We start from the raw sequence: 23,374 nt of genomic DNA, 5'->3' as shown, positions 1-23,374 counted from the left end.
GAGAGAGATACTCACCTGTGACCTGCGATCTGGCAACCATCTGCTGTGTTTCAAGACAGAGACCCGGGAGCTGGCTGCAGCGCTCCCGCGTCCCCTACAGAGGCGGCGGGAGACAGGCGCCGGCGGGGCTCTGGTACCTCACATCGCGGCAGTGAGGTGCTTTTAGTCCTTCAGAGGTGTCGGCGGCGGCAGTGCTGGGGGTAATGCACTGCAGAGCTCAGAGTCCTTCAGAGGCGGCGGCGGCAGCTCCAGCGGGCTGCGGAAGACGGGTGGCAGTGCTGGGGGGAATGCACTGCAGAGCTCAGTGTCCTTCAGAGGTGGCGGCGGCTCCAGCAGGCAGCGGAAGACAGGCGGCAGTGCTGGGGGGAATGCACTGCAGAGCTCGGTGTCCTTCAGAGGTGGCAGCTCCAGTGGGCGGTGGGAGACAAGCGGCAGCGCTGGACTCTAGTTGTGAGTATACTATACTGACAGTGGCTGTGGCCGTGCGGGTGGGGGGGGTGCTGCCGATGGTGCGCCTTCAGTGCATGTGCGCTGTGGGCAAGGCACCATTGACACACACCTAGTTACGGCCCTGCAATCCAGTAACCCACAATGTATTTGCAGGTGCGTGTATGGCAGCCTGAAGTCGCAGAAAACTGTGCAAATTCAGACTGAGATGCGGGGCTGTTGCGGGTACTTGAATTGACACAAATATTTTGTGCGGATACTTTCTCATCGGCTTGTACATAGTTTTACTTCTAATCTGTGCTGTATTTTCTGAAAGCCAGGGGAACTAATTCTTTGTTCTTGCCATTTCTTGCCTTATTATGTTCCATTTTAAAAACAAATATGGTTTTGCTGCGTTGCTGCTGAACAGCTTACTCTGAGAAACACAGTGCATACAAATATATTACAACCATGCAATTTATTTATTTTGTGCTGGTCACTTACTAAAGCGAACATAAATTGAATTCAGCTCATCTCCGCATACACCAGCCTGTTCTGTGTGAGCCTTTCTCCCTTATTGCTTATGTTGTTAGCCTGTTCTACTTCATTGCCCTGCTGTTATCAATTTGCCATAGGGAATTCTTGAATCTTAAATTTGTTTTCCCTACTCTGCAAGAGTCTTGAAATCGAATTATATCTATTTGTACTGTGTCTAAAATGATAAACCGTGTTTCATAATTAGCCTGCAGCTATTTTTTTTTTTTTTTTTTTCATTTTCCATTTCACTGAAAACATTATTTAATATCCTACTAGTGACACTGATTGTGGCGTGTTGGCTTATACATGTAGTTCAGTGCCATTACTGAACTTGATGTTACAGGGGTAAATTACAGTGAAACACTCCATTTTAGACTTTTGGATTATTTTATTGTATGCTTTCTGTTCATTTTGCTTCCTATTGTTTGTGTAAGGCGCCACACTACTCTGCAGTTGCGGTCAGTGGGAAGAACAAAGCCTGTATATAACATGGACACGAAAGTGAGAGAAACAAAGGGCACGATTCAATTCCGCGACAGTTGAATAGCGCCGAGCTGTTCAAGTCATCGCTTTGGTAAGTCGGAGAATGCCTGTTCTCCCGGACTAAACAGGGTGTTTTGTCGGGAGACCGGGCATTCTCCGACTTAATTGCCTGGCGCGACGCTGTTTTTGGCGCACAAAGGGTAGAAAGCAGCATTGCGCCAGCACTTTTGTTGGATTTCAAATGCCGTTGTTAAGTGTCACATGGCATTGAATTGAATAGCGCCGGGAGCTAATTCCCAGCGCTATTTAACTGTTGCTGAATTGAATCGTGCCCAAAGACTACAAAGCTTTTAAAACAGTTTACACTCTTCTGCTGGATAACTGTGTATAATAAGAAATAGGTAAAATGTTGAATCTCACGGAAGGTAAATTCCATTGTTTGTTTTTGAATGGATTATAAATCAGCGTGTTCTGTAGTATGATGAAGATGCAGACCTACTATTTGGTCATGATTAGTAAAGTAGTTTTATTGCCTGAAGCAACCGGCCTTCACTCTCCTGTGCTTGAGAGCTAGCCAGGACTAATAACATAATAGGGCACAGTCTATTGCTAGGGCTTTTACAAAGACAAATGTTCAGTATATTTAAAGGTGCGTACACACTGACTGATATATCTGCCGATCAATTGATCGGCAGATATATCCATGGCCGGATCGGGCAGTGTGTTGAGCATACACACTGCCTGATCCATCGGGGACTGACGTCATGAACTGGGCGGGCGTGTACACACGGCCGCCCAGTTCAGCTGTCAATCACCGCCGGCTGCCGCAGCATGTGTACGGTAGGCTGACCGCCCGTACACACACAGCGATGCGCCAATATATCTGTAGATATATTGGCCGTCGGTTGTGCTGCGGGGCCGACTCAATATGTCTGTGAACGACAGAGTTCACAGACATATCGGCCGTACACACTGGCCGACAGACCTGCAATATATCGGCCGTTCAAGAGAACGGACGATATATCGGCCAGTGTGTACCCACCTCAAGAAAGTAAAACACCTAGAATTGTATCATTTCTTAGAGGAGCACTCTCACAATGTATTTGTGAATGCAGACCTTTCTACTGTCGCTGCATTTATGTTACAGATCACCCAGGTGTGCTCAGTTTAAACACGTGTGTGTGTGTGTGTGTGTGTGTGTGTGTGTGTGTTTATATACATACCTATGTTACTAAGCAACGCATCTGTGAAGTAAAGAGCAAGAATAGGGAACATGCTTAAAGGCCAGAGCAGTATCTGATAGTACAGTGCTTTCCCCCCGTTATGCATTTTTCCTGTAATAAAGGAGTTATAGTCATATTTGCCTACTTTTGTAAAAACATTTCAGGGAAATTGTCAAAACAACACCTATGAGCATGACGTTAAAATGGACATCTACTACACCGTCTGAGAAGTGTGTCAGAAAATTGACACTCTACTGTACATACAAATGTAATTGAACCTCAAAGCAGTTGCATACATAGTTTGGCACATATATTGGCCATGAGAAACTGTATTTTAAAATGCATGTAACCATAATTGTACATTATAATCCATGCCGAAAAATGGCATTGATGATCCCATTTGAATGTATATATCTTTGATTTCTTTTTTACATTGTGGGGGTAAGATGCAATCAGGGAGCTTGCTGCACTCTTCAAGGAGTCAGGGAGATTGCTATTATTTCAAGGAGTCTCCCTGACATTCAGGGAGAATTGGCAAGTATGGTTATAGTGGCATCTTTTTTTAGCGACAATCGGAAAAATCTTTTATTGTAAATTATTGCATCATTTAACGGACAACATGAATGTTTATTGACTTGATTTGTAATGTGTGCCGTGTTTTAGGGCTCTCCATTATTGCAGATGGAGAAGTATTCACAATTCCGTTCTGATGACTTGCTATATTTGTGTTTGGTGATCTGTTAACTGGGTTCTATTTTCTCATGCACTATGCAGGATTCTGTCATTTAGTTGAGTCCTACTTAATGCGCTTTTCATATGTCTTAAGATAAACAGCACAAGAGGGGAGTAGACTCAAAGTGAGGTGACATTCTGAAAGGGGAGGGGGAGAAATGAATAGTAAAGAATAGAAAATCACAAAAGCATGTGTACAAAGCCACAAAATGTGTCCCTGCCATCGGAAAACACTATGGGGTATATTCAATTCATGTCTGATCCTTTCCAACAAGCATTGTCGGAAAGGATCCGACAAAGCGATATTCAATGAACGGCCAAATCCGACAGGATTTGTCCGTTCCCAACAATGCCAATCCGACTTTTTTTAAAGTTGGATTGACATACGTCACAGGACAGCGCTGTGGTACAGTAACAGTATTCCCTGCCGGCTTCGGAGAAGATAGGTTACCGGCGTCCAGTGCTACGCTCACTGCAACTCACTCGGCTCACCTTCACCCAGTCCCCGCTCACCCAGTGTGATGGCCACGGTTCCCAAGCTGTAATGTAAGTGGTGCCGGTGCTGTGCCCTGTCCACGCTTCGCCTGTTATTGTTCCCGGATCTTTGTCACCCATACATGGGACGCTGCTGCTGTGTGCTGCCCTCCTCTCCCTGACAGAGCAGCCCGGCTCCAGGAGCTGTAACACCGGGTGACCTGCGCTCCCCGGCTCATCTCCTCAATCCGACTTTTTTTTAAAGTCTGCTTGAGATTGTTAGAAACTGGGCCAAAACCTGTCTGATTTGGGCCCGTTTCTGATAAAAGCACCTGGATCCGCAGATAATCCGCTGATCTACGTGTTTTCTGACAAGTCGGGAATTCCCGGCTTGTCGGAAAAAATGAAGCCCGATTGAATAGGTCGGAACCACTTCTGACCTACAATTGTTGGAAACTGCCGTCTTTCCAACAAGACTGCAGTTTTCGACTAGAATTGAGTACACCCCTATATATATATATATACATGCAACTCACTCTCAAGTTTTTAGAAGTTTTTAAAAAATCACTGTAAAATTATTGTAATCTCTCAGGCTTCATGTCTGTGACCATGTTTTATGCATGGCAGGTTATTTCATTGTTGGCAGTTACCAGTGTGACAGAGGGCCTAATTCCCACGCAAATTCCAAATTATTGGTCAGCTGAATAAAGCTGGCTATATACCTAAAGACTTAGGGTGTGTACACACGGTGAGATATTTTCTTTCGATTTTGACTATATAGTCAAAATCGCAAGAAAAGTTAGTGCAGATTGCAAGGTGAAAGTCACTTTGCGATCCCGATTCGATACCGATGCGCGGTCCCGCCAGGTCGGCATCGCAAGAAAAGATAGACTGTACAGGCAAGTCAATGGACTGGTTGGAACGAAATTCTGGTAATGTATAGGAGCAAATGACATGATCCCAGCCACGGAAAAACAGACAAAAATGGCCAATCAAATTATTTTAAATCCATTTGATTTAACCAGTTTGTCTGAACGAACGTTTTTGCCGTTTTCCGGCATTTCGGACCAAATGGTCAATTGTCATTTGCTCCCATACATTACCAGATTTTCGTTCCAACCAGCCAGATTGAACAGTAAGTCTTAGGGTGTATGGCCAGTTTAAGCTGGAGTTTACTCAGCTGGCCCTCCTGCATGGAATATCTCAACGACTGGTCACGATGTTGGATCCCAGCTTGCGATGTCTGTCACAGTGCTGGGATTGCAGCTACATGCAGGAGGCTTCTCTTCTACTGAGATGTCTCCTGCATGTCCCTCCTTATAATCGGACTGAAATGTAAAGCTGCTTGCAAGCGGCTATGCATTTTAGTCCATCTGAGTCAGGCCCAGAGTCATGTAGGAGTTATTACAACAAAGTGAACTGGGAATGTATGATGTCAATATGACTAAGTGTTGTGCTTTCGCCTCTGACATTGACACTTGCATATCCATTCTGTATACTACTGGCATCTGCACTGCATGAGATGGAATACAGTGCAGGCAGAGATGTTAAGCGTCAGGAACTCCTGGCAGGCATTGCCCTCATTCACAAGTGATACCTGGCTGTCTGCAGCATTTATTTAAGACACTGCGTCCATCTGCAAGGACTGGTATTGTAAAATTAAGACTCGTCATCACTTAGTAATCTGTTTTATTTTTTCTGTTTTAAAGGTTCCTTATCATGGCCTCATCCTCCGTTACACGATTCAATTCAAACTCCCTGGAAAATGCCTCCATTAGAAGGGTAAGGATAAGCCTGCAGATAATGTTGACAGTGCCATCTCTCTCTCTCTCTCTCTCTCTCTCTCTCTCTCTCTCTCTCTCTCTCTCTCTCTCTCTCTCTCTCTCCATGTAGAAATTCAGTCTAGGTAATGTTTAGTTATTAAAGTCTCTGCCATCTGATAATGCTGATTTAGATTACCTTATAACTTCACAATAATGGGTAAGAGACACAGTACGCAATTGGCGTATGGGGTACCGTAAGGGTACGTATTTAGCATAGCATACGCTAGGCCGAGACGCACATGCGGCACGCTCGCTCACAGCTTAATGCGCGGTGTCGAGCACGCTATAGGCGAGCGACAACCGTAATGCTACGCAATCAGCGTAGCGGACGCACGAGACCACGAGGAGATCACGAGCGGCGCAAACGCTCACAAGATGACAATCAGTAAACCTTGAATGTAACACACAGAAAGGATGTTCTTATACTGTAGACCTTGTACTGAAACACTGTAGCGATATAACGCTGCTTAACCTTGTTAACACTAAAGCTGTTTGAGCGATCGAGACGCTCCTATTACCCTCTGCAATATAATGAACACACAATACCGTGCTAAGGATCCAACACCTTTACTAACAAGCTTTTAGTTATATCGAAAAGGGGTAAAACAGTTACAAGTCATACACTACATACTAACATATAATTCTAACAGAATATCTAGACAGAAATATACAATAACGTTACAATCTTAAACTAAACAGAGAGAGAGAATGTGGCCAATACAAACAAAGAGCGAGATGATTACAGAGAATTACTTACACACACTGGGAACGATCGCAGCGCAGCCTGGTAAAAGCCCCGAGTTAGTCAATATGAAAACCGTTTGTGGAGAGTGAGGGAGCTGTTCAGGCTGGCTGATCTTATATACACTGAGTACAGTATACTACAAAGGGACCTACAATCTCATTGTTCATTGGACACAGGAATGTCTCCTCGCATCATATCAAAAGGTCATAGGTTAGTTTGAACAGGTGGGCTGTGACTATTTCAAACAGCTCAGGTGGGTGGGAATCTCCGGATTCCCGCCGCATGGATAATGAACTGCAAATATAGAATATGTCCAGAAACTACTAATGGCCATAACTACACGCAGGAGCGATTAATCTTTACCCAACCAACACCGGATTATTGCTATAAAAATACTCTTCGGTTAGGTACCAGACACCACTGTTCAACCTTAATCAGACCCTTTGTACCACGCAAAGAGGGATTCCCAAGTCCGTGAACAAGTCACATTAACCAAACTTGCAGTTATCATTAAGGGGAACATTATCTATAAAACGAGCTATTTGGTTCTATTATTAAACGATTGAGCCGCCCGCTAGACGCACACAAACTCTACCGTAAATGCACATACCACGCGCTCGAGCGCATGGCCGAGGCGCCATCACGCGGCTGCGTATATCCGCACGCACGGGAGAGAATGTGCACGTGCAGCAGGCACGCGCATGAGGTGCATATATGGCAGCGTGATATTTTTCTGACTTTGACAGTCCACCCTTTGGCAGTCATCAATAACTGCCACTTCCTAAAACAGTTCAAAAAGAGAAAAATATGTCATGTAAAAATACATTTCTATGATTGGGTAAGGGAGAAGAGAGGAAGGTGGGAAAAAGGTATGACCTAGTGAGATAGTAGAAGCATGTATGTATGAGTCCATGTTTGAGGGGTCATGTATCATCGTGCCGTACGTGTTCTAAATCAAGCTTCGAGGTATTGCGAAGTATACATTTGAATTCCTTCTTATCCCGTATTACGGGCCTGTGGATGGGCTGTCAAACTTTACCGAGCTCTTTTCGGCTTTTGGTTGCAACAAAATGGGGGAGCACATTTTAGTTGATGATACATGAATGGGGGGATATGTGAGTGCTGATATCTGTGCCTATGTTCCCTATCAACTATGTGTGTCATTACCTGAAGGTTGTAGGAATGAAGATAAGAAGCAATTATGGTAAATGCAGTCATAAACTATGTGAGTTTAATATACATTTGCCGATTGAGGTCTTGTCTGATGTCTTGTCTCGATGTACATGTTGACTGTAGTCTCCCGATGCTTTTGCTATAATTGCTTGAGCAAAAAGCTTTCTCAATGTCCATAGACTTACAATCTTTGAAGTGTTGGGCTATCGTAAAATTTTAGAGTCACTAGGGAAAATGGGGGTCTATGGCATTGTCCATCAATGGTCTGTATAAAAGGTTGTCAAATTCTTCTTCCAAGCGGATGTCTTTGTACCTTGGAGGAAAACAAAGGAGAAACGGGTGAAAGAAACGGACCATGGAATCACATTTTCATCACAACATTGTCTCTATTGTTGGGTCATACATCAAATTAGTCGTTGTTAATACAGTGTCCTCGCTTCTTAAACTCATCACTCGGGCACTACGTTTACACTTCGTTAAAACCCGAACGCATCTAAATATCAGACCGACCAATATGATGACACCCAGAATACACAAAATAAATTTCCCTACATCCATAATAATACCTTGGGCCCATTCTCCTAAACCAGAGAACCAATTTCGTGGGTTCAACCATGACACCCAACTGGTCAGCTCATTACCCACAGCGGCAAGGGTGAGATTGTGTTTCCTTCGGAACTCCCATTTTAATTGTAAAATGTCATCCATCTTTTGGTCTATGACCTCGGCTGGGTCCTCCGTGCTGTTTGTAATGTACGTGCAGCACTTGATTCCATATTGAGTTGCCAGGGTAACACAATACCCGCCTGTCACAGCTGTGAGGTAATTGAGAATCATCCTATGCTGAACCAGTTCTGTTTTGTAGGTTTGTAACTCTTTCCCAGTGTACCTGAATGTGTCGTCATACATTTCGGTGATATTGTCTAATAAATTTGCAAGCGTACGAGTGATATCTAACGCGAGTAGGAATTGAATCCCGGTGGATTCATGGATCAGGTCAGAGGCTGAATGCTCTGTTCTTTCTATCAGGTGCCGCTTAACGATGTGCTCGTAATGAGTGTGAGTATAAGGAGCTTGGGCACTGCGGTGAATATCTTTCATTTTAGTGTGGGATACAGTCATTACCTCAGGCAGTACTTTTCCAATATAACATAACCCTTCTGAGTTTGGGGCAAGCCACTTATACGCCTTCCTCCCGCATATGAAGTATGCATCATCGGGGAGAACATATGGGACGGAGTGTGACATAACCATATTACAGATTTTCCATGTGAACTCTCCTAACCCTAATTCTTCCATCTGTTTAGTACACGTATCTGTTTGTACGATCTGTGCACAGTATCCTGGTGATACTTCTCCAACTCGCATGATCCTACTTCCTAAGGTGTACCTATACCGAAAGAATTTCCTATGGTCGGCTATCTGGCGTATAAGTTCTGTGTCTATGGGCAATCTGTCGGCTCTATGTGAGAATGTCATGGTTTGATTACTCCATGACACTTCCCAATTTCCCGGCTTTCGGGGATTGGAAATGTTAAAGCACACTAAGGACCTATCCACATGATATTGGTGGAGCTTCAAACTAGGAGGACTAGAGATATTAAACCTCTTGTCCATCGGCCTCCCACCACTTAACTCAAGTACCTCCCCTATCGTTAATGGGAATGGTACTAGTCCTGATTTGCTATGACCTTGAGGTACTTGAGAGCATACCCAACAGTCTGTCTGATTTAACACTTTACCCACTAAGGAGTGATAGTCACTCAATGGATGCCGGTCCATGTGGACATTAACACTGGACTGACATTTCTTTATGCACCCATCCTCAACTAAGTTATCACAATGCCTACAGATGCAATTTTCTTCAGCTAACAATCCTTCACAATGTCTATAAATAACATGGCTGCTAGATCGTTTTCTGGTACTCGCCTTTGCTTGGTGATTGTGTTGCTATTGGAAATTTACGCCTCCGTCTCAGTCATCAGAAACCCATTCTGGATCTTTTCTCGACCTCACTGGTACTCTCACCGAAACAGACTGCTCTGGTCAACATCATGGTCAACAGGAAAATCCGGATCACAGTCTCTTGGGGCGAGTCCATCTTACAGGAGGAGAACGAGAAATTTGTAATTGGGGTACAAAAAAATAGTTTGAGGGGGAGAGAAACTTGTTACGATAATTAGTTCTCTAGTCTTTGTTGTTCTTCTTGTTCTGTTGTCATCTCAAAGGTGCTGTCTCTCAGTCTTCCAAACGAACATTCTGGTGATACAATATTCCTTCCAAATCTGCGATCTTTCTGTAAGGAGCAAAAATCTTACATTACCATTTGTCTAACTGATGTGTGACATACCATCTTTAAAGCATGAGAACACGAGAGAGAGAGAAGGAAAAAAACAAATGAGAGAGAGAACAATTCACCACATTTTGCATTAAGCAACAAACAAAAACATTATCAGATCTTCCGTTCACCATCGGGCTGTCACACCAACATGTCCAATGGTATCTTTGCATAGTTTCTCTCACCAGTATTTCCATACTCCACCCTTTGTATCTGGCCAGGATACATCGATGCTGGTAGGTCATACTGGGGTTTGGTAGACTTCTGAAAAGGTCAGGTAGTCAGGTGATGTTGGAGCTGTTGTGGTGAACGTCAGAGATGGGGAAAAAGAAACATTTTACAGATACATTACAATTTTTACCCTGTCATTCCTGTGTCTTCAAGGAATGACCTCCCAATTTCATTAACTGTAACCTCAGGCTTACTATCAGTCCTAATGATCACCTTTCCCGACTACATATTACAGGTGCAGCCCAAACTTCTTCCTGTATGATACCTGATTACAATTTCGTGTGTCATAATTCTGCTCGTGTTCTTGTCTAGGGGGTTGATATGACTTTTGTATATTTCTTGATCTACAATCTCTTGCAAAGTGTCCCTCTTTATGACAATTGTAACAGACTACCACATTTGAATTTCTCGCAGGGGTTTGGGGCTTATGCTGGAGTGGCCTTGTGGTTAGAGCCTGTATACTTACGGCCATCCGCTTGTTACTCTGTGACTCCCTGTGTCTGGTGATGTTCCGATCATGATCAATAGCGGCCTCTCTTAATGTAGCCACCGAGATATTTCTCCAGTTTGGGTTGGTGGTCTGTACCCTTGTTCTCAACACCTCCTTTAAACCATTCATTAATAACTTAACCGCTACTTCTTTATGCTGTGCATTTGTTTTGATGTCTGTGATCCCAGTGTCTCTAGCCATTACTTGCAGTGCTCGATTGAAGTAATCAGAAGTACTTTCCCCTTCTCCTTGTCTTATGGAGAGGATTTTGTTCCACTTGACAATGGCTGGGAAATATACTCCTAACTGCCGGTTGATCTGCTTAATACATTCCTGATTGTGTTCCTCCGTACGAGGTACCTCTGTGTTTAATTTACAATCCGCAATAAATTTCGCAGGGTCAACGCTGGAGGGCAAACATGCCCTCAGCACTGTCCGCCAATCTTTGTTGGTGGGTTCTGTGGAGTTTCCTAGTTCTTTAATAAATCTCTGACATGCTTTCCTAGGATCAGGGAATTCAGACATAATTGCTCTCAATTCCATCCGGGACCAGGGACGGCGCATTGCACTGTCCCTGGCGGGAATGATTCCCTGAGCGTCAGTCTTCCCATTGGGGACTGTGATCACCCTGACAGGACTAAATTCAATTACATCATCTTGCGTTGGTTCTACAATATGAGGTACATTTGTTTGTGCGTGATATATAACACCGTACGTACCTGTGGACACGACCTCACCTGACCCTCCGTTAGGGGGTTTGATTACTGCCTTTACCGATTTGGTCGCGTCCACCTGGATGTCTTGTATGATGGCTGCTGGAAAAAGTGCCGACATCGTGCTGGGCTCACTTTCTTGCTGGTGATCCTGAGGGAAGTTTAACATGGGGTGCAACTTGCATGGGTTAATAGTTGTACATTTAACAGTATTACAATTATTCTTGTTACATTTATTACAATTGTTGTTATCATCTATAATACAGTTGCTAAGTGCATGTTTATCAAACACCAGTGTGCCATTCTCTGTAACCACCTTCTCTCTCGCTGCCATATTTTTGTTACCACAGTGAGAGTCAGCTGTGTAAGCTAATCCTCCTTGTATTTCACCTTCCTGTTGCCATAACTGTAAACAATCATAATATTTGATCCGTCTCTTTGCAGATTTAATGAGACATATCCTTCTCCTTAGATTTTGTAACACATCTGGGCTAAAACTGCCTACCCGTGGGAACTTTTCCCTATCGTGCACAGTCATTCTTTCCCATTCATCGCACAAAACCTGTGTGTGTGATCCGTATTTCTCACACATTACATACCTTGCCGACCCGATTGGTTGGTTTACTAAGTCAACCCGAACCGAGGTTGATCGCCCCCTACCTGAACAACTGGCCCCCATCTTTGCAGGTGTTGCTTTCACTACCTCTGACCTTCAAATCAGGGTCTTCAGCGAACCCTTACAAAAACCAAGATGTCCAGGGTAGGCCGGCGGCGGAAGTTTACCGAGTACCTCCACTCACTCCTCGCCCACGTTGGCCAGTACTGCAATCACTGACTCAGAGCTGCTGTACCCAACCTAGGGCCCCTATGAACCTTTATTTACTGGGGCGTGTTGGACGTACCAGTCCCCAGCATGTATCGGTTGTTAGAGAATTCCCGAGTGACCAGCGAACCTCCCTTAAAACAAAAAAAAAATTACACAAATCACGTTAGAATGTACAAATAGCGTTTATGACCCCTCAACGTACACAAATGGTACTGGGTCAAGTTACTAACTAATGCACACAATTACGTGCGGTACAATCGTTCTGCACATAAGCAACTAATCTTATGTGCGGAGCGACCAGTGGAATCGAAAATTGTGGCTGCGAATTCCTTCAGCCAGAGCTTAATGGCCTATATGGGTACCGCACCAACCCTTCCTGGTGTTGTGCTCCTTTTCTCTATCTATAGCGGACTTCCTAGTCTGCTGTACCTAGACCTCCTGGTCTGTGCTACAGTAGACCTCCTGGTCTGCTATACTCTAATGCTCTTTTTTAATGTTTAACAAGGAATGTCTCCCAAGCCACCATGCAGTCACTTACACGTATGTACCTTCACGAGAACTCGATTTTCTTTGGTTCAACCCCAAATTTTTTTAGAAACTTATATATATGTATACACACTCTTTCACCTCACATACTCTTTACTTTCGTTTCTGCGCAGAAATCCCTTTCATACAGTAACACAGTTCAGTCCAGATGAGTTGCAAGCTTAAAATTTTGGACACTGAAATTGACTTGCGCTATTATCGCGTTACCTCCTTTTCGCCTACTTAAAATAATACTATCGTGCGATTTGTATTATGTGGGCGTACCCAGACGCTCCGTTGCGTAATATACGCTCCGTGCGTCGACCCTTGCGTCGCGTACGCTCGTTCTGCCCCTTGTTAGAGACACGTATACGCAAGCCAGGTATGTCCACAGTAACACAACTAACACGTTTATCAATGTAAATGACCTTTAATTGTAATCATCTACTGAACACCACACAGAACTTCCTTGTATTTTAGGCAAGCCGTGTGCGTGTTTTACAAATTACTTCCTTACGTATTAATATTAACTTTTAACTACCAATAGCAACAAATCTTTCTCAGCACGTTATCAATTGTGAAATGGCAAACAGGAAAGTGATATATGAAAATACACAAATGAAAAGAGATACAGTTGTGTGTGTGCGTGTGTACGCAAAACAGAAATAAACCGTTTTAAAAAAAACAATAGCGTATTGTTCTTACCTCCGGTTCCGGATCCCACCAGCACTCCTTCAATCTAGCAAAACAGACGCTTATCTAGTCAGCACTACTGTATCCCGATACGAAGAGATACTGCCTTCCCGCCCTTGCTGACAGATAACGTTTGTTTTCGCTAGTGCGGATATGTGGAGGACGGACGAGCGGCCAATTGATAATGCTGATTTAGATTACCTTATAACTTCACAATAATGGGTAAGAGACACAGTACGCAATTGGCGTATGGGGTACCGTAAGGGTACGTATTTAGCGTAGCATACGCTAGGCCGTGACCGAGACGCACATGCGGCACGCTCGCTCACAGCTTAATGCGTGGTGTCGAGCACGCTATAGGCGAGCGACAACCGTAATGCTACGCTATCAGCGTAGCAGACGCTCGAGACCACGAGGAGATCACGAGCGGCGCAAACGCTCACAAGATGACAATCAGTAAACCTTGAATGTAACACACAGAAAGGATGTTCTTATACTGTAGACCTTGTACTGAAACACTGTAGCGATATAACGCTGCTTAACCTTGTTAACACTAAAGCTGTTTGAGCGATCGAGACGCTCCTATTACCCTCTGCAATATAATGAACACACAATACCGTGCTAAGGATCCAACACCTTTACTAACAAGCTTTTAGTTATATCGAAAAGGGGTAAAACAGTTACAAGTCATACACTACATACTAACATATAATTCTAACAGAATATCTAGACAGAAATATACAATAACGTTACAATCTTAAACTAAACAGAGAGAGAGAATGTGGCCAATACAAACAAAGAGCGAGATGATTACAGAGAATTACTTACACACACTGGGAACGATCGCAGCGCAGCCTGGTACCAGCCCCGAGTTAGTCAATATGAAAACCGTTTGTGGAGAGTGAGGGAGCTGTTCAGGCTGGCTGATCTTATATACACTGAGTACAGTATACTACAAAGGGACCTACAATCTCATTGTTCATTGGACACAGGAATGTCTCCTCGCATCATATCAAAAGGTCATAGGTTAGTTTGAACAGGTGGGCTGTGACTATTTCAAACAGCTCAGGTGGGTGGGAATCTCCGGATTCCCGCCGCATGGATAATGAACTGCAAATATAGAATATGTCCAGAAACTACTAATGGCCATAACTACACGCAGGAGCGATTAATCTTTACCCAACCAACACCTGATTATTGCTATAAAAATACTCTTCGGTTAGGTACCAGACACCACTGCTCAACCTTAATCAGACCCTTTGTACCACGCAAAGAGGGATTCCCAAGTCCGTGAACAAGTCACATTAACCAAACTTGCAGTTATCATGAAGGGGAACATTATCTATAAAACGAGCTATTTGGTTCTATTATTAAACGATTGAGTCGCCCGCTAGACGCACACAAACTCTACCGTAAATGCACATACCACGCGCTCGAGCGCATGGCCGAGGCGCCATCACGCGGCTGCGTATATCCGCACGCACGGGAGAGAATGTGCACGTGCAGCAGGCACGCGCATGAGGTGCATATATGGCAACGTGCAGCGTGATATTTTTCTGACTTTGACAGTCCACCCTTTGGCAGTCATCAATAACTGCCACTTCCTAAAACAGTTCAAAAAGAGAAAAATGTCATGTAAAAATACATTTCTATGATTGGGTAAGGGAGAAGAGAGGAAGGTGGGAAAAAGGTATGACCTAGTGAGATAGTAGAAGCATGTATGTATGAGTCCATGTTTGAGGGGTCATGTATCATCGTGCCGTACGTGTTTTAAATCAAGCTTCGAGGTATTGCGAAGTATACATTTGAATTCCTTCTTATCCCGTATTACGGGCCTGTGGATGGGCTGTCAAACTTTACCGAGCTCTTTTCAGCTTTTGGTTGCAACAAAATGGGGGAGCACATTTTAGTTGATACATGAATGGGGGGATATGTGAGTGCTGATATCTGTGCCTATGTTCCCTATCAACTATGTGTGTCATTACCTGAAGGTTGTAGGAATGAAGATAAGAAGCAATTATGGTAAATGCAGTCATAAACTATGTGAGTTTAATATACATTTGCCGATTGAGGTCTTGTCTGATGTCTTGTCTCGATGTACATGTTGACTGTAGTCTCCCGATGCTTTTGCTATAATTGCTTGAGCAAAAAGCTTTCTCAATGTCCATAGACTTACAATCTTTGAAGTGTTGGGCTATCGTAAAATTTTAGAGTCACTAGGGAAAATGGGGGTCTATGGCATTGTCCATCAATGGTCTGTATAAAAGGTTGTCAAATTCTTCTTCCAAGCGGATGTCTTTGTACCTTGGAGGAAAACAAAGGAGAAACGGGTGAAAGAAACGGACCATGGAATCACATTTTCATCACAACATTGTCTCTATTGTTGGGTCATACATCAAATTAGTCGTTGTTAATACAGTGTCCTCGCTTCTTAAACTCATCACTCGGGCACTACGTTTACACTTCGTTAAAACCCGAACGCATCTAAATATCAGACCGACCAATATGATGACACCCAGAATACACAAAAGAAATGTCCCTACATCCATAATAATACCTTGGGCCCATTCTCCTAAACCAGAGAACCAATTTCGTGGGTTCAACCATGACACCCAACTGGTCAGCTCATTACCCACAGCGGCAAGGGTGAGATTGTGTTTCCTTCGGAACTCCCATTTTAATTGTAAAATGTCATCCATCTTTTGGTCTATGACCTCGGCTGGGTCCTCCGTGCTGTTTGTAATGTACATGCAGCACTTGATTCCATATTGAGTTGCCAGGGTTACACAATACCCGCCTGTCACAGCTGTGAGGTAATTGAGAATCATCCTATGCTGAACCAGTTCTGTTTTGTAGGTTTGTAACTCTTTCCCAGTGTACCTGAATGTGTCGTCATACATTTCGGCGATATTGTCTAATAAATTTGCAAGCGCAGATATATATTTATAATTTATCACTCCTCTAGCGGTACGAGTGATATCTAACGCGAGTAGGAATTGAATCCCGGTGGATTCATGGATCAGGTCAGAGGCTGAATGCTCTGTTCTTTCTATCAGGTGCCGCTTAACGATGTGCTCGTAATGAGTGTGAGTATAAGGAGCTTGGGCACTGCGGTGAATATCTTTCATTTTAGTGTGGGATACAGTCATTACCTCAGGCAGTACTTTTCCAATATAACATAACCCTTCTGAGTTTGGGGCAAGCCACTTATACGCCTTCCTCCCGCATATGAAGTATGCATCATCGGGGAGAACATATGGGACGGAGTGTGACATAACCATATTACAGATTTTCCATGTGAACTCTCCTAACCCTAATTCTTCCATCTGTTTAGTACACGTATCAGTTTGTACGATCTGTGCACAGTATCCTGGTGATACTTCTCCAACTCGCATGATCCTACTTCCTAAGGTGTACCTATACCGAAAGAATTTCCTATGGTCGGCTATCTGGCGTATAAGTTCTGTGTCTATGGGCAATCTGTCGGCTCTATGTGAGAATGTCATGGTTTGATTACTCCATGACACTTCCCAATTTCCCGGCTTTCGGGGATTGGAAATGTTAAAGCACACTAAGGACCTATCCACATGATATTGGTGGAGCTTCAAACTAGGAGGACTAGAGATATTAAACCTCTTGTCCATCGGCCTCCCACCACTTAACTCAAGTACCTCCCCTATCGTTAATGGGAATGGTACTAGTCCTGATTTGCTATGACCTTGAGGTACTTGAGAGCATACCCAACAGTCTGTCTGATTTAACACTTTACCCACTAAGGAGTGATAGTCACTCAATGGATGCCGGTCCATGTGGACATTAACACTGGACTGACATTTCTTTATGCACCCATCCTCAACTAAGTTATCACAATGCCTACAGATGCAATTTTCTTCAGCTAACAATCCTTCACAATGTCTATAAATAACATGGCTGCTAGATCGTTTTCTGGTACTTGCCTTTGCTTGGTGATTGTGTTGCTATTGGAAATTTACGCCTCCGTCTCAGTCATCAGAAACCCATTCTGGATCTTTTCTCGACCTCACTGGTACTCTCACCGAAACAGACTGCTCTGGTCAACATCATGGTCAACAGGAAAATCCGGATCACAGTCTCTTGGGGCGAGTCCATCTTACAGGAGGAGAACGAGAAATTTGTAATGGGGATACAAAAAAATAGTTTGAGGGGGAGAGAAACTTGTTACGATAATTAGTTCTCTAGTCTTTGTTGTTCTTCTTGTTCTGTTGTCATCTCAAAGGTGCTGTCTCTCAGTCTTCCAAACGAACATTCTGGTGATACAATATTCCTTCCAAATCTGCGATCTTTCTGTAAGGAGCAAAAATCTTACATTACCATTTGTCTAACGGATGTGTGACATACCATCTTTAAAGCATGAGAACACGAGAGAGAGAGAAGGAAAAAAACAAATGAGAGAGAGAACAATTCACCACATTTTGCATTAAGCAACAAACAAAAACATTATCAGATCTTCCGTTCACCATCAGGCTGTCACACCAACATGTCCAATGGTATCTTTGCATAGTCTCTCTCACCAGTATTTCCATACTCCACCCTTTGTATCTGGCCAGGATACATCGATGCTGGTAGGTCATACTGGGGTTTGGTAGACTTCTGAAAAGGTCAGGTAGTCAGGTGATGTTGGAGCTGTTGTGGTGAACGTCAGAGATGGGGAAAAAGAAACATTTTACAGATACATTACAATTTTTACCCTGTCATTCCTGTGTCTTCAAGGAATGACCTCCCAATTTCATTAACTGTAACCTCAGGCTTACTATCAGTCCTAATGATCACCTTTCCCGACTACATATTACAGGTGCAGCCCAAACTTCTTCCTGTATGATACCTGATTACAATTTCGTGTGTCATAATTCTGCTCGTGTTCTTGTCTAGGGGGTTGATATGACTTTTGTATATTTCTTGATCTACAATCTCTTGCAAAGTGTCCCTCTTTATGACAATTGTAACAGACTACCACATTTGAATTTCTCGCAGGGGTTTGGGGCTTATGCTGGAGTGGCCTTGTGGTTAGAGCCTGTATACTTACGGCCATCAGCTTGTTACTCTGTGACTCCCTGTGTCTGGTGATGTTCCGATCATGATCAATAGCGGCCTCTCTTAATGTAGCCACCGAGATATTTCTCCAGTTTGGGTTGGTGGTCTGTACCCTTGTTCTCAACACCTCCTTTAAACCATTCATTAATAACTTAACCGCTACTTCTTTATGCTGTGCATTTGTTTTGATGTCTGTGATCCCAGTGTCTCTAGCCATTACTTGCAGTGCTCGATTGAAGTAATCAGAAGTACTTTCCCCTTCTCCTTGTCTTATGGAGAGGATTTTGTTCCACTTGACAATGGCTGGGAAATATACTCCTAACTGCCGGTTGATCTGCTTAATACATTCCTGATTGTGTTCCTCCGTACGAGGTACCTCTGTGTTTAATTTACAATCAGCAATAAATTTCGCAGGGTCAACGCTGGAGGGCAAACATGCCCTCAGCACTGTCCGCCAATCTTTGTTGGTGGGTTCTGTGGAGTTTCCTAGTTCTTTAATAAATCTCTGACATGCATCTAGATCTTTCCTAGGATCAGGGAATTCAGACATAATTGCTCTCAATTCCATCCGGGACCAGGGACGGCGCATTGCACTATCCCTGGCGGGAATGATTCCCTGAGCGTCAGTCTTCCCATTGGGGACTGTGATCACCCTGACAGGACTAAATTCAATTACATCATCTTGCGTTGGTTCTACAATATGAGGTACATTTGTTTGTGCGTGATATATAACACTGTACGTACCTGTGGACACGACCTCACCTGACCCTCCGTTAGGGGGTTTGATTACTGCCTTTACCGATTTGGTCGCGTCCACCTGGATGTCTTGTATGATGGCTGCTGGACAAGGTGCCGACATCGTGCTGGGCTCACTTTCTTGCTGGTGATCCTGAGGGAAGTTTAACATGGGGTGCAACTTGCATGGGTTAATAGTTGTACATTTAACAGTATTACAATTATTCTTGTTACATTTATTACAATTGTTGTTATCTATAATACAGTTGCTAAGTGCATGTTTATCAAACACCAGTGTGCCATTCTCTGTAACCACCTTCTCTCTCGCTGCCATATTTTTGTTACCACAGTGAGAGTCAGCTGTGTAAGCTAATCCTCCTTGTATTTCACCTTCCTGTTGCCATAACTGTAAACAATCATAATATTTGATCCGTCTCTTTGCAGATTTAATGAGACATATCCTTCTCCTTAGATTTTGTAACACATCTGGGCTAAAACTGCCTACCCGTGGGAACTTTTCCCTATCGTGCACAGTCATTCTTTCCCATTCATCGCACAAAACCTGTGTGTGTGATCCGTATTTCTCACACATTACATACCTTGCCGACCCGATTGGTCGGTTTACTAAGTCAACCCGAACCGAGGTTGATCGCCCCCTACCTGAACAACTGGCCCCCATCTTTGCAGGTGTTGCTTTCACTACCTCTGACCTTCAAATCAGGGTCTTCAGCGAACCCTTACAAAAACCAAGATGTCCGGGGTAGGCCGGCGGCGGAAGTTTACCGAGTACCTCCACTCACTCCTCGCCCACGTTGGCCAGTACTGCAATCACTGACTCAGAGCTGCTGTACCCAACCTAGGGCCCCTATGAACCTTTATTTACTGGGGCGTGTTGGACCTACCAGTCCCCAGCAAGTATCGGTTGTTAGAGAATTCCCGAGTGACCAGCGAACCTCCCTTAAAACAAAAAAAAATTACACAAATCACGTTAGAATGTACAAATAGCGTTTATGACCCCTCAACGTACACAAATGGTACTGGGTCAAGTTACTAACTAATGCACACAATTACGTGCGGTACAATCGTTCTGCACATAAGCAACTAATCTTATGTGCGGAGCGACCAGTGGAATCGAAAATTGTGGCTGCAAATTCCTTCAGCCAGAGCTTAATGGCCTATATGGGTACCGCACCAACCCTTCCTGGTGTTGTGCTCCTTTTCTCTATCTATAGCGGACTTCCTAGTCTGCTGTACCTAGACCGCCTGGTCTGTGCTACAGTAGACCACCTGGTCTGCTATACTCTAATGCTCTTTTTTAATGTTAAACAAGGGATGCCTCCCAAGCCACCATCCAGTCACTTACACGTATGTACCTTCACGAGAACTCGATTTCCTTTGGTTCAACCCAAAAATTTTTTAGAAACTTATATATATGTATACACACTCTTTCACCTCACATACTCTTTACTTTCGTTTCTGCGCAGAAATCCCTTTCATTCAGTAACACAGTTCAGTCCAGATGAGTTGCAGATAAGAGAAGGATCTATTAGCTTAAAATTTTGGACACTGAAATTGACTTGCGCTATTATCGCGTTACCTCCTTTTCGCCTACTTAAAATAATACTATCGTGTGATTTGTATTATGTGGGCGTACCCAGACGCTCCGTTGCGTAATATACGCTCCGTGCGTCGACCCTTGCGTCGTGTACGCTCGTTCTGCCCCTTGTTAGAGACACGTGTACGCAAGCCAGGTATGTCCACAGTAACACAACTAACACGTTTATCAATGTAAATGACCTTTAATTGTAATCATCTACTGAACACCACACAGAACTTCCTTGTATTTTAGGCAAGCCGTGTGCGTGTTTTACAAATTACTTCCTTACGTATTAATATTAACTTTTAACTACCAATAGCAACAAATCTTTCTCAACACATTATCAATTGTGAAATGGCAAACAGGAAAGTGATATATGAAAATACACAAATGAAAAGATACAGTTGTGCGTGTGTGTGTACGCAAAACAGAAATAAACCGTTTTAAAAAAAACAATAGCGTATTGTTCTTACCTCCGGTTCCGGATCCCACCAGCACTCCTTCAATCTAGCAAAACAGATGCTTATCTAGTCAGCACTACTGTATCCCGATACGAAGAGATACTGCCTTCCCGCCCTTGCTGACAGATAACGTTTGTTTTCGCTAGTGCGGATATGTGGAGGACGGACGAGCGGCCAATTGATAATGCTGATTTAGATTACCTTATAACTTCACAATAATGGGTAAGAGACACAGTACGCAATTGGCGTATGGGGTACCGTAAGGGTACGTATTTAGCGTAGCATACGCTAGGCCGTGACCGAGACGCACATGCAGCACGCTCGCTCACAGCTTAATGCGTGGTGTCGAGCACGCTATAGGCGAGCGACAACCGTAATGCTACGCTATCAGCGTAGCGGACGCTCGAGACCACGAGGAGATCACGAGCGGCGCAAACGCTCACAAGATGACAATCAGTAAACCTTGAATGTAACACACAGAAAGGATGTTCTTATACTGTAGACCTTGTACTGAAACACTGTAGCGATATAACGCTGCTTAACCTTGTTAACACTAAAGCTGTTTGAGCGATCGAGACGCTCCTATTACCCTCTGCAATATAATGAACACACAATACCGTGCTAAGGATCCAACACCTTTACTAACAAGCTTTTAGTTATATCGAAAAGGGGTAAAACAGTTACAAGTCATACACTACATACTAACATATAATTCTAACAGAATATCTAGACAGAAATATACAATAACGTTACAATCTTAAACTAAACAGAGAGAGAGAATGTGGCCAATACAAACAAAGAGCAAGATGATTACAGAGAATTACTTACACACACTGGGAACGATCGCAGCGCAGCCTGGTACCAGCCCTGAGTTAGTCAATATGAAAACCGTTTGTGGAGAGTGAGGGAGCTGTTCAGGCTGGCTGATCTTATATACACTGAGTACAGTATACTACAAAGGGACCTACAATCTCATTGTTCATTGGACACAGGAATGTCTCCTCGCATCATATCAAAAGGTCATAGGTTAGTTTGAACAGGTGGGCTGTGACTATTTCAAACAGCTCAGGTGGGTGGGAATCTCCGGATTCCCGCCGCATGGATAATGAACTGCAAATATAGAATATGTCCAGAAACTACTAATGGCCATAACTACACGCAGGAGTGATTAATCTTTACCCAACCAACACCGGATTATTGCTATAAAAATACTCTTCGGTTAGGTACCAGACACCACTGTTCAACCTTAATCAGACCCTTTGTACCACGCAAAGAGGGATTCCCAAGTCCGTGAACAAGTCACATTAACCAAACTTGCAGTTATCATTAAGGGGAACATTATCTATAAAACGAGCTATTTGGTTCTATTATTAAACGATTGAGTCGCCCGCTAGACGCACACAAACTCTACCGTAAATGCACATACCACGCGCTCGAGCGCATGGCCGAGGCGCCATCACGCGGCTGCGTATATCCGCACGCACGGGAGAGAATGTGCACGTGCAGCAGGCACGCGCATGAGGTGCATATATGGCAGCGTGATATTTTTCTGACTTTGACAGTCCACCCTTTGGCAGTCATCAATAACTGCCACTTCCTAAAACAGTTCAAAAAGAGAAAAATATGTCATGTAAAAATACATTTCTATGATTGGGTAAGGGAGAAGAGAGGAAGGTGGGAAAAAGGTATGACCTAGTGCGATAGTAGAAGCATGTATGTATGAGTCCATGTTTGAGGGGTCATGTATCATCGTGCCGTACGTGTTTTAAATCAAGCTTCGAGGTATTGCGAAGTATACATTTGAATTCCTTCTTATCCCGTATTACGGGCCTGTGGATGGGCTGTCAAACTTTACCGAGCTCTTTTCGGCTTTTGGTTGCAACAAAATGGGGGAGCACATTTTAGTTGATGATACATGAATGGGGGGATATGTGAGTGCTGATATCTGTGCCTATGTTCCCTATCAACTATGTGTGTCATTACCTGAAGGTTGTAGGAATGAAGATAAGAAGCAATTATGGTAAATGCAGTCATGAACTATGTGAGTTTAATATACATTTGCCGATTGAGGTCTTGTCT

General features: G+C 43.6%; 1 protein-coding gene across 1 annotated transcript in view; it reads left to right on the top strand.

The window, feature by feature from the left end:
* MTM1 (myotubularin 1) overlaps positions 1 to 23,374 on the top strand; it is a 293,065-nt gene that overhangs the window by 95,705 nt on the left and 173,986 nt on the right. The window contains exon 2 of the mRNA XM_063937383.1: positions 5,585 to 5,657. Within this exon, the coding sequence (XP_063793453.1) occupies positions 5,595 to 5,657 (63 nt within the window). The 5' untranslated portion in view covers positions 5,585 to 5,594. The remainder of the gene's footprint in view (positions 1 to 5,584; positions 5,658 to 23,374) is intronic.

The sequence above is a fragment of the Pseudophryne corroboree genome, chromosome 8, assembly GCF_028390025.1.
Source record: "Pseudophryne corroboree isolate aPseCor3 chromosome 8, aPseCor3.hap2, whole genome shotgun sequence".
Classification (NCBI taxonomy): domain Eukaryota; kingdom Metazoa; phylum Chordata; class Amphibia; order Anura; family Myobatrachidae; genus Pseudophryne; species Pseudophryne corroboree.
The sequence above is the reverse complement of the archived record's forward strand: the minus strand, read 5'-3'. Positions and strand labels throughout refer to the sequence as shown.